Below are 13,116 nucleotides of genomic sequence, written 5' to 3'. Positions count from 1 at the left end.
GTGTGATAGTGGGTGCAAATAGCAGAGTGCACCAAAGGGATGCATTGTAACTGCTCCATGTGGATGCTGCAGGCATGAACTAAAAGGTTCCTACTTTGTATTAATGTAATCCTCTTTAAACAGGATTATATTAATGGTTCCCAGTTCTCATTAATGTAATCCTGTTTGAAGAGGATTACATTAATGTGAACTAGGAACCTTTTAGTTCACGCCTGCAGCGTCCACATGGGGGTATTACAGTGCCGCACTTTGGTGCACACTGCTCTTCACACCCTTGTCACCTGATCTGCAGAGCAGTGTTGAAAAGCCCTTAGATCTCCTGTGGGACCAATATCAAGGTTCTGCAACAAACCAGAACTCATGGGATAAAATTAACAAAGGCAATTTTCCTATTTCACAAGCTAATGGATCTCTTTCTCCCCAGGTAAGCGGTGAGAGCCCAGTGCTTGGGACAGTGACAGTAATAATGCTCATAAGCAGGATAATTTTTTAATAATGAGCGTCAATGCAGACATCGCTCACTCCTCACCATGGGACTCAAGCTTGCTTATTCTGCATGCCAGCAGATACTGGGTGCACTGCAGAAGGTGCGCTGCACTAGTCATGTCATGCAGCCAATGCACAAAGTAACAGTGACTGTTTTTGGAGGGAAGTGGGTACAATCCTCTTTAGCCAGCGGGACGGTCATTGTGACATGGGGCCACTCCAGGTGAGCAGAGAGCGTAAGAGGGGAGAACTATTGAGGCTTAGTTATTTTTGATTGTTGGTACCTTCCCTAATATGTCTGTGGGTCCATCTACACTGCAATCAAAGGTGTGACTGCAGCATGTGCAGACATACCCAAGCTAGCTTTGATTTAGGTAGCTGAAACAACAACAACAGGAAGAAAAGGAGGACTTGTGGCACCTCAGAGACTAACAAACTTATTTGAGCATAAGCTTCCGTGAGCTACAGCTCACTTCATCGGATGCATGCAGTGGAAAAAATCAACAACAATAGGGAAGCCACAGCAGCACGAGCTGTACAACCCTGCCTGAAACCCTGGGGATGCACTCGAGTGGTTAGCTCATGCTGCTGCAGCTTCACTGCTATTGTTATTTGAGCTAGCTTGGGTATGTCTGTGTGGTACAATCACACCTATGATTGAAGTGTAGCATAGACACACCCTGTGTGAGTCTCCCAAGCATACAACTCAAATCCCTTCTTCTGCTTCCTCATCAAGTATAAACTCCTCGTCCTCATCTCCATCCCCCTCTTCCACTCTCTGCTTTACACTCCTTTCATGCAGTTCCTGTAAGCCTGGAAAGGCATACTTATGTTTACTGGCCAGTTGAAAGTCAGGCTTTCTCCCTTCTCCACTGTAGTGTAGAAATAATGAGGGGCGGGGGAGAGGGAAGAAACAAAAATAACCCAAAGCAGAACTATGAAGCTACCTAGACCATCCCTCTGCCATTGATGAGCTGTCCCTGCAATTTTTGAGGGGGAGGAAAGGGGAGAGGAGGCAGCTGGGTGTGGAAGAATGAGCAATGGTTGCAGAGTCAGGAAGTCTCATCCCAGCTCTATTGCCGATTCACTTTGTGGCCTTGAACAAGTTGTTTCACATCTGACTCAGTTTTCCATCTGTAAAATGGGGCTAGTATTTATCGACATCTCTGAAGGGCTGTGACAATTAGTGAGTTAATGTTTGTGCAGTGCTTTGAACTTGTAAACTTGTAAATGCCAAGTATTTTTTAATGTCTAGATTGATTTAACCAGATGCTAGTCTAGGTCTTTGTCTAGTATAGGTTGTTTCTTCTTTAAGTTCCTTTGGGGGGAGGGATAGCTCAGTGGTTTGAGCATTGGCCTGCTAAACCCAGGGTTGTGAGTTCAAACCTTGAGGGGGCCATTTGGGATCTGGGGCAAAAACTGGGGATTGGTCCTGCTTTGAGCAGGGGGTTGGACTAGCTGACCTCCTGAGGTCCCTTCCAACCCTGATATTCTGTGATTCTATGAACAAAGCCAAAGGAGAAATAAAACTCAAAACCAGAAACCTCAAAACCTTATTACTTAGGCAATCCATAAATAAATAGTGCTGTACACTCATTAATTGCATCACTGATGTAACAGCTTCGTTTACAATAGCATGTACAAGCTGTGTGTGTTATTTTTATTTAAACATGTTCCAGCTTCATAGAATGGTTGTCAAAAGAAAACACTGCCCCTCCAAACCGGCAATGGAATACATACAGGAACTGCTCACTTAAAGTCATAGGTATGTTCCTGAAAAATGCAACTTTAAGCAAAATGATGTTAAGCGAATCCAATTTCCCCATAAGAATTAATGTAAATGGGGGGATTAGGTTCCAGGGAAATTTTTTTCACCAGACAAAAGACTATATTATATTATATATATATATATATATATATATACACACACACAGTATAAGTTTTAAACAAACAATTTAATACTGCACACAGCAATGATGATTGTGAAGCTTGGTTGAGGTGGTGGGGTCAGAGGGTGGGATATTTACCAAGGAATGCCTTGCTGCTAAATGATGAACTCGCACTTGGCTGAGCCCTCAAGGGTTAACTCTCACACTCTACAATGCAGCAGGAAAGGAGGGAGGGCAGAAAGAGACAGAGACATGGCAGTGTGGGGAGGGACAGCTGAAGTGCCTGCAATTGACAGCCTGCTGGGCAGCTGCTGCACAGGGAACTTAGGGGAGCGGGGAGCTGCTAGGGGGAGCTGCTAGGGGGGCTGCTGGTCCACCTTTGTTCCAAGCCCCCACCAGCGTGCTGCAACGGGCTGCTCTTCCTGCAAGCAGTGGACAAAGCAGGTGGCTGCCAAACAACGTTAGCATCGCACAATTTTAAACGAGCATGTTCCCTAACTGATCAGCAACGTAACAACGAAACAACGTTAACTGGGACAACTTTAAGCGAGGAGTTCCTGTACTTGTATAAAGGATGTCGTTTTGAAAAGGCCTCTTACAGAATGCCTTGAAATGGGTATGTTCTCCCAAGTTGATTCGGCTGCTACCGCTAGATGGCACAGCATTAATGAAAAGCCTGCAAAAGGAGGGAAACTGAGTTCTGAGGTATATAATTAGAGGGAAAAGCACAGACGTGTTTAAAAAAAGCAGAAATGGTTTCATTAAAAAATATATATATCTCTATCCCCCAGGGAACTTTCAGTCTGACAGTTCTAATGAGAGAAGCTGAAAGGAACAAGGGTGATTTTGATGCTGTGGAAAGAATCTTTGGGACTAGATGAAATAGAGAAAAACACAAACCTGCACAAGGAACAGACTTTCAAGCCTAACTTCAGATTCCAACCGAAACGATTACTATAATCTTCGCTTTGTTCCCAAAGGAGGGTGAACCATACCACACCACCACCACACATACAACTCAGCATATTTCACGAGCAGCTGGCTAGAGAAGAGAACGTTCCCCGCAGGTCAAGGTTGATATCACTGGCAAGGCAGCATGAGGGAGCTCGCATTGCAGTTGTCTGAACCACACCTTGTTTGCAGTTAAATATAGAACTTCACTTTCCGGAACTATTGCTCCTCTTAACCTTCAGAGCATAAATATTCAGAAAGAAATTAAAAAAAAAAAAAAAACCCAGAAAGAAAGACCTTCTAAATCTATTGTCCGAAACCCAAGCCTAACAACTAATAAAACTGTCCTGGGAGAAATTCCAAAAAGCAGCAAAAACAGGAGAATTGAATTACAGAAACCACAAGCAGCATTCTGGAAATCCAGAATAAACTCATTAGACCCTTTGATACACATGCACTGTATATAACCACACGTATCCATGGCATGAAAGTACACTCACAGGGACTGATTCTGATCTCACATAAACCAGTTTGACACCAAGTGTAATTCCACAAGAGTTGCAGCTGATTTACACAAATCAAAACCAGGAACGCTGCCAAATGAAACCATCACATTCCTTATGCAGTTCAAGAGCCACATCCGGCCACATCCGGAGTGGTGCTGTACACCCATGACGCCCATTCAATGCAGCAGTGGCACTAAATATGTGATTGCAGGATCCTTTGTAGACACAGGAACAAACACAAACAAAAGGGGTGTGGAAGGGACAGTCCTGGGTGTGTCTTTGATGAAATTGATAAACATGGCGTGTCGGTTGATCCTCATAATTCAACTAGACTATGTATCTGTGACCAAAGACACATTTACCTTTGGCACAGCAGTCGGCCAGCCAGCGCTCACTTTAACAGTGCAAAAGCAACTTCAGACGGTCATTCCTTGGGCAAATGGAGAGGATGCACACTGGGTCACTGGAGACATGATGCACTTTTTAAAACAGCATGTCTTGCCCTTGTCCAGGAATTGCTTGGCATGTGCCCTAGTCCACAGCAGAGTTAACTTAAACAACGAAGAGTGCACAGGAGAACAAGGACTGCACAGTAATGCTCAGACAAATATCACATGGAAAGCTAGAAGCATCCAAGAAGAGCCCGCGAGGCCCACTTAAAAGCAGTCACTATGTGCTCCATGGGACACACCAACATCACTTTAGTGTTTTCCATGAGTGGCACATCAGAACTACCAGGTGCTATGAGGACACAAAACAAGGGAACGTGTCTAACTGGTAAGGAAAATCCTTTGGTCTACTGAGTTGGATCAACTGCCTCCACTAGCAGCCAAATCCTAGAGATGAAGAAGCAAACCACCAGTGTGAAGCAACCAGATCACTGTGCAGTGTTATATGCTATAAACAGAAGCGGAAAAATTCCTTTCTGTTCCCAGTGGTAATCAGCACTGGCCAGGCATCAGGAAACCCGGCTGTGTAAGCATGTATTATGAGTCATAAAATTGGTGGGCCTGGGGACTGTGGTAACATGTAAGTGTATAATGTGTGCAACATCCCTGAGCTCCTACTCAGGTGTTTCCCCTGCTTTAGGCAATGTATTTGCACATGTCAGTGATTAATATTTGTTTACAAAACCCTGGCTGCATTGCAGCAGTGCCTAGAGTCAGGATCAGGTCACCATTGCAGGAAACACTGTGCAACCACACAGCAAAAGACAATCCCTGCCCCCAGGAGCTTACAGTCTGAGACAAGATGCAAGGAATGAGTGTGGCAAACAAAGGAAAGAAGGCGCGGAAGGAGGGGGAGAAAGCAACGAAAATAAGATCACCTGGTTACATAGGTATCCTACTGCACAAGATATTGGTTTCTGATAGTTTAAACAAACCAATTTTGACATTTTTTCTAATGCACAAAATTGTCCCTCCCTTACTGAGGTACAGCCAAACCATTATAGACTGATTTCTGGTAGGTGTCAGAGGAGGGATCTGAAGGAGAAGAGGGTAGTGTTTAGCATTGTCTTTTTGTTCTGTAAAAAAAGAAAAGGAGGACTTGTGGCACCTTAGAGACTAACCAATTTATTTGAGCATAAGCTTTCGTGAGCTACAGCTCACTTCATCGGATGCATACTGTGGAAAATACAGAAGATGTTTTTATACACACAAACCATGAAAATAATGCGTGTTTATCACTACAAAAGGTTTTCTCTCCCCCCACAAAAGAGAAAACCTTTTGTAGTGATAAACACACATTTTTTTCATGGTCTGTGTGTCTAAAAACATCTCCTGTATTTTCCACAGTGTGCATCCGATGAAGTGAGCTGTAGCTCACGCTCAAATAAATTGGTTAGTCTCTAAGGTGCCACAAGTCCTCCTTTTCTTTTTTTGCGAATACAGACTAACACGGCTGTTACTCTGAAACCTTTTTGTTCTGTGTTTGTTCAGTGCCTAGCACAATGGCAGCTTGGTGCACAGCTAGGGCTCCTAGGTGCTACAGTAATACAAAACAACATAATAATCATTATAACTGGGGGGGGGGGGCAGGGAGACATGTTTCCTTGCCCCAAAGAGCGTCAATTCTAAATCAGAGAGACCGTACAGTAGACACAGTGAATTAAACATCCAGCCTCAAAGTGGTGCAGAACTGCAACTTCGCTGTCATTTCCCAACTATCACCTTGCAGAGGGGACACTCGGTTGTAAAGGTACTTCACAACTTTTTGTTTTAATGCTAAACCTCTAACCCATTATATTTAAGGGACAAAGTAAGGAAAGGGGAAGAGAAATGAAGAGGAAAACACCGTTGGAGTGACTCTCCTACGGGTCTCACGCTATATTAACTACTTACCTAGTTAGTGCAAACTCTGCTGAAGGCTATGCGACTCTGCACTGATGCAAGGCTCTGCACTATCAGCTTCCAGTAAAGGATGGGGCCTTCCATTACACAGACTCTTCAGGGCAGGCACAGGTTTACCATTTAAGAGAAGCATTTATGAGGAACAGATTTAACAAACCACAGATAGACACTGGTGGAGTCTCAAGAGAAGACTTGGAGACAATTGCTATTTACGGACCCCAAGACTGCAAAGCCTCCCTTCTGTGGATTGTCTCATTACTTCACCAAGACCATCCCTGTGAGTAAAACACTTTTGCTTGAGGAAGGGTGGCAGCACTGGGCCCCCAAGGTAGTTAACATTGTGGACTCAGCATCAGTAAAAGCAGGCTGACTCCTGTTAGGTGACAGAGCTCAGTGTCTGAGTGAAGGAAAGGAGAAGTGTTTTATACAGTGAAAGTGCCCCCACAAATAGAGAGCACATATTTCAAAACCTGAAAGTGGCTGAGAGCCTCCATCTCCCACAGATTTCTTTAGGAGCCGAAAGTGTTGATCCCCCCCCAGAGGTGCAGAACCACTTTGCAGGATCAGGCCCTTGCTATGTCAGAGTTAGGAGGCAGGCATCAATGTGCATCGGAGAGAACAAAACCCTATGTGAATTTTTGAACACCATATAGGTTGGAGGCATGATTGTGGCCCTCACCAAGTGCTCTGCTGGGTGTGCAAATGCCATCGATACTATAGCGATGAGCGTGACATGCATGAATAACTTGATTGTTGCCGTTGCACTAGGCGCTTCAGCTGCCTTTATGAAAAGCAGCTGAACTGCTCCTTATTGCTACATCCCCATAACATGTGTATCCTATTTTACTCCCCGGGGTTGAGCTGGAAGATGGCATGAAAAAAACCTGCAGCTTCAATTTCGACTTTCATGGTCTATGTAATCTCTCATGTTTACGGGTTAAAATTCTGGGATGTTTAATATTTTATTATTTACAATACCTTAATCTTCCCTAGGTTCTAGAACACGTCTAGCAGGAAAATACTAAACACAACAGCCCAAATGCCGCAAAATAGACAGGCTTGGATAAAGAGGTATTTGTCTGAACCCAGCAACATTTGCAGGATCTTCTGTGCCCTAACTGCAGATCCTCTTCTCACAAGGTTTTGGGCCTGTTGCTGTACGGAGCTTCCAGATTCCCCTCTGGCTGTCAGCACAGGGTGCTCACAGCCAAGTCCATTACCAGGGACAAGCTTAACACCCAGTGTGCCCCACACTCCAAAGTTGGAGGAAGACTGAAGGGGGGGTGGGGGCGGGAAGAAATTGCCTCCCAGCAATTTAGTCTTTACAAGGAATAAGCACTTACCCCTACGTGGTCACTCTGTACACTCTGGGCCTTTTGCAGCTACCAATTTAGACACTAGAGAGATTCTGAAGTGAGCAGAGGGCAAAGGCAAAGCATGCAGGCAGACCTTGCTAGGAGAGTGCTTAATTTCTGCAAGGCTGAAGAGCTGGGAGTTCTAATGACCACTTGCTTCTCTGCTTATGTATTTGAATGGATCTACCTTGCCCTGTATTGTTCCCTGCCAACATCCAGGGCTGTAATAGTCTTCTGGGCAGGGAACTTGTTACTTATCAGACAAAGCTCTCTTACACAGCACTGTATATGGACATGGTGCTGTACAAATGCCAGCATAAAATATTAGTTTTATCTGTTTGAGGTAGGATCTGCAAAATGGAAAGAGCTGCACAATACAAAGCAAAGATCATTCAGACTCCCATCTAGACAGAGCCTGAATTAGCTTGAATGAAAGCTCCCTGGAAAGCTAAGGAAGAGCTGAACAACAAAGACCTGGAAGGATCTGCAAACTGAACCAAGGGCAAGGCTTCCCAAGGGCTACGAAGAACGTTCAGCATGATCAAGAGGACTATGGCACGTAAATGCTTTACATGAAATGGGATGCAATAGTTCCTCCTAGTCCTCTGAATGAAAGAACAGGTCCAGGTAGCTAATTGGCTTGCACATTACTGCAGCACACTCACAATAAAGCAGTTGTTACTCATCAGAGCAGGGACAAATAGTATCTCATTCTACTTCCATTTAATGCACATCAAGGCCTTGGCAACCCCAAGGAGATACATACCTTTCCATAACTGCCAGACACTCCTTTCTCCATGTGAACCGACTGCCTCGCCGTAGTCTGAAGGTCCCAGAGGTAGCTGTGACTGGGGGAGGCGTCTGTCTCCATTCTGGCTCTTCTACTGGGATTGGAGCAGGTCTCATACTTAACGTAGCCCCTAAAAACAAGAATAAATACTGTGTTTCCTAATGGACTGAAAATCTTGCTTCTCTTCTCAGTCCTGCTAATAAAGAAACAACTGACTGGTGAAGCCATTCAAGCCAAAGATAAAACAAACACATTAAAGACACATAAGGCCAGATTGTGTCCTCACACAGGCATGAATCAGGAGTTACCTTGTTGAAATCAATGGAGTTAAACTGGTCTAAGTCAAAGGAGAATCAAGCATGCAGTCTTCGTTATACCCACTTTGGAAGAGGCAATTTGCCCTCATCAAGATGGCCAGCTTCATATAGAATGTCTGAGCTGTGCTCAGCGGGGACCCATTCCGGCTTTGCTTTGTGCTCTTTGGTCATGAACATAAAATCAGCCAGACCGAGTCAGACCAAAGGCCCATCTAGCCCAGTATCCTGCCTTCTGACACTATGCTGAAGTTAGGCTTACCAGCCTATAATTGCTGAGATCGCCTCTGGAGCCTTTTTCAAAAATTGGCATCACATTAGCTATCCTCCAGTCATGTGGGACAGAAGCTGATTTAAATGATAAGTTACATACCATAGTTAGTAGTTCTTCAATTTCACATTTGAATTCCTTCAGAACTCTTGGGTGAATACCATCTCGCCATGGTGACTTATTACTGGTTAATTTATCAACTTGTTCCAAAACCTCCTCTAATGACACCTGAATCTGGGACGATTTGTCATCTAAAAAGAAGGGCTCAGGTTTGGGAATCTCCCTCACATCCTCAGTCATGAAAACCGATGCAAAGAATTCATTTAGTTTCTCCACAACGGTCGGAGAAACTAAATGAATGCTGCTGGCTACATTCTGGAGTGAACCATGGCAGAAATCTGGGGAGGGATGGCATGTGACCTTGCGCCGCCCCCCAATCCCAGGTTGCCTCAGAAATACATGGCACCAGGTACCAGGAGAGGGGGGTCCCTCCAGGGGGCCCAGCCAGACATGGAGGGCTGAGAGCACCAGGCAGGGAGGGTCGGTCACCCCCTCATGTGAGAGAGGTGTATGGGAGTGTGTGTGTGGGTGGGGGGGATAGGGGTGTGGTTGTCACCCCTCCCTGTGTGGACCCTAAAGCCTTAAAGATAAGAAGGTAAATAAAAGGAATCCAACTACTCAGTATTTCTTTTTAACAGGGGCTCAGTCAATTTGATGTTAATTTGAATGCTTGTACTGCATAGTTCTGATTGATCGACATTGAACTCGCTTGAATTTGAGTAATTTTACCTGGTGCCCCATATTCAGCATAGGGAAATATGGTCACCCTATGTAATAGCCTTATCCCCCTTGACTGCTCCTTTAGCATCTCGACCATCCAGTGGCCCCATTCGTTATTTAGCAGGCTTCCTGCTTCTGAGGTATCTTAAAAAAAATTATGTTATTATTTTTTGAGTCTTTGGCTAGCTGTTCTTCAAAATCTTTTTGTGCCTTCCTAATTATATTTTTATACTTCACTTGCCAGAGTTTATGCTCCTTTCTATTTTCCTCAATAGGATTTAACTTCCACTTTGTAAAGGATGCTTTTTTGCCTCTGCTTCTTTTAATTTGCTGTTTAGCCACGGTGGCACTCTTTTGGTTCCCTTACTATGTTTTTTAATTTGGGGTACATATTTAATTTGGGCCTCTAGTATGGCGTCTTTAAAAAGTTTCCATGAAGCTTGCAAGGATTTCACTTTTGGGACAGTCCCTTTTAATTTCTGTTTAACTAACTTCATTTTTGTGTAGTTCCCCTTTCTGAAATTAAATGCTCCCATGGTGGGCTGCTTTGGTGTTTCCCCACAAAAGGGATATTAAATTTTATTATGTTATGGTCACTATTAGCAAGCTGTTCATCTATATTCACCTCTTGGACCAGATCCTGTGCTCCACTTAGGGAAGGAGTCGGAATAGGGGCAGGGAAGGGGCGGAGCTGGGGGGCTTTGGGGAAGTGGTTGGAATGGGGGTGGGAGGGGGCGAGCAGGGGGCAGGGCCGGGGGCAGAGTGGGGGTCAAGCACCCACCAGCGCCAGAAGAAGTTGGCGCGTATGCTCTACACTGTAGTTTTTTGCCATGCAAAATATTTACCCAGTTAAATGTATCATCATCGGCTGGTCGCACCATCATTTCAAAGTAGGTTTTTGGCCAACTTTTACCAATGTTGGTGCACGATTTTGTACGTTCTTATGTTTCAGAAAAGTATCTGATGGACACTGCCCTTCAAACACAGAATTAATGGGTCAGCAAGAGTTGGGAAATGTTAGCTTCCCCCGCAGTGTCTTACCAACAAACCTCCCCCTGACCAGGAGCTGTGAGAGCAGAGGCTCTCTCCACCTGCTCAAAAGCAGGCAATTTGGTAGCAGTGCTCTCTCAGGAATCAGATGAAAATGAAAGAGCATTTCAGTGATACTTAGCATCAAGGTAACAGCTGCAGAGTAATGATATTACATTAGTGTGTCTAAAATTTTTCTTAGGTAAAGGAGAAAAAAATGGAATAATTTTTTTTAAGAGCGTAAATCTGCTTCCATGTAAATCAGGCGTTGATACATTTACTTACTGAGTATAAAATGCTTTATTTTTTTTTCTTTGGGGTAGTGATAGCCTTGGTGGATCAATTCACACATTTCTCTTTTCCATGGGGCAACATCAGTAACAGCAGCATCCTGAAGTTGGCAGAAGCTGGAGAAATGTTTTCAGAACTGGGGATGAATATAGGCCTCCACCTCAACACATACACATGAGATCCAGCACAAGGAAAACCAAATAGGAGCATCAGGTGCTTGGAGCTCAGCTGCTGATAGGGGAAGTGCTGTTCAGCATAAACACTGCTGGCATGATCTTTAGTGAAAGAATCTGAGAGAGCTTCTCCTCTGAGCCCTTTGGTCACTTGTTCTTTTAACCTGCTGCCCCAAAGCATCACCTTGATTTTCTACCCACCCAGCTCTGCTTCTATAGTTTCTTTAAAAAAAGGCATAACATGCCATTTGTTCTACACTCAGGGCCAGATTCTTCAATTATACCAATGCACCTCTGCATGCAGATCCAGTTTACCTGTACCATGATGGGTGTATACAAAAGCCTATGACAGATCACAAGATCTGGCCCTAAAAACAGCAGATTTTTAAAAGAAGGGATACTGCTATGTTTTTGGCTCAGTAGATCCACAAAGTTAGGAAGCAATTAAATAAAAGCTCTGAGAATTGTGCCATAGCATATACATCTAAAGGTGAGGCACTCTGTACGTGAAGAGAGAGAAATTGTGTGGGATAACATGTGGGGAAGCCCTATTCATAGAGCATATAGGACTAGCATCTCCTACCGTCATCCAATGCCAGATGTGACCTTGTCCATGCAATGAAATGGATGTGACTAAATCGTTCCCTGGAAGGACCACGTCTAGATATCAGAGAGGAGTTCAGTCTCCATGGCCCTTTCAGTGATTGGCCTTTGTGCTGAAATTGCCAGCTAGGTTACCTGTTTATTTGTTGTTCCCTTTCCCCTAATCTGCATCTTCTTGTGTGTCTGTCCTTACACTGTGAACGCCTGGGGGCAGGGACCATGTCCGCTTTTCATAGAGTTTAAAACCAGGAAGGACAACCGGATCATCTGTTCTGACCTCCTGTAAATTTCACCCTGCTGCTCCTATGCTGAGGCCATTGACTTCAGTTAAAGAATTTCAGTCCTCAAGAGACTAAACTATTCCATGCCACTGGCAGAGAACAGGAGAGACCAATGTGTCACCAAGGTCTGGGGTTCCAGCAACAGTAAGGAATTGATTAGGTGAGATATGCCCAGATGATCCTAACAGGCGATCTATGCCCTATGCTGCAGAGAAAGGCAAAATGCCCTTAAGGTCCCTGACAATCTGACCTGGGGAAAATATCCTTCCTGAGCCCAAATTTGGTGATCAGTTTGACCCAGAGCATGTGAGCAAGACATGCCAGCCAGGTAGCTAGGAAAGAGGGCTCTCTGTACTACCTAAGGGTGCTGATTCACTCTCTCTCGTCCTGTCTCTAGCTAGGGCTAACCTTGGATGCTTCAGAGGAAAGTGAACACCCATCCCCAACCCCATACACCAAGAATACATCTGGACAATTGTGCACCTGGGAATAACATTCCTTCCTGACAACTAGCTGAAGCCTTGCAGTGCGAGATCTGATGATAGCTATTGTCTTAATTGAGAGGCGCAAGTGTTCTGAGCGTGTTGAGGACAATGCTGAGTTTCCTGTTCTCTCCATGAAGGAAGGGGATGAATAGGGGGATCTGTAGATTCACACACTCCAAGGCCAGAAGGGACCAACAAAACCATCCAGCCCAGCGCTTCCCCACCCTCACAGGTGGTAGAATTTCCCCAAGAAGCCAGATTAAAGCATATCTTTTAGGATACGTATACACTGCAGCTCAGAGGTGTAATACCCAGCTCAGGTAGATGTACACAAGCTAGCTTGAAAGCTAAATGTAGCAATGTGGCTGCAGGACAATGGGCTAGCCACCCAAGTACAACCCCATCTGAGACCCCAGGTACATATTCAGGCAGCTAACGGGAGCTGCTGCCATGGCCATGCTGCTACTTGAGCAGAGCTAGCGAGTGTATGTCTACCCGGACTGGGAATGACCCATCCCAGCTGCAGTGCAGACGCACCCTTGGAAAGATATCCAATCTTGT

General features: G+C 44.7%; 1 protein-coding gene across 8 annotated transcripts in view; it reads right to left on the bottom strand.

Moving 5' to 3' along the window:
• HMBOX1 (homeobox containing 1) overlaps positions 1-13,116 on the bottom strand; it is a 143,100-nt gene that overhangs the window by 27,062 nt on the left and 102,922 nt on the right. For all 8 annotated transcript variants that reach the window (XM_073335637.2, XM_073335638.2, XM_073335641.2 and 5 more), the window contains one exon: positions 8,305-8,458. In XM_073335637.2, coding sequence (XP_073191738.1) covers positions 8,305-8,458 — 154 coding nt within the window. The remainder of the gene's footprint in view (positions 1-8,304; positions 8,459-13,116) is intronic.

This window comes from Lepidochelys kempii, chromosome 3 (assembly GCF_965140285.1).
Source record: "Lepidochelys kempii isolate rLepKem1 chromosome 3, rLepKem1.hap1, whole genome shotgun sequence".
In the NCBI taxonomy this organism is placed as follows: domain Eukaryota; kingdom Metazoa; phylum Chordata; order Testudines; family Cheloniidae; genus Lepidochelys; species Lepidochelys kempii.
This window is presented reverse-complemented; position numbering and strand designations above follow the sequence as displayed.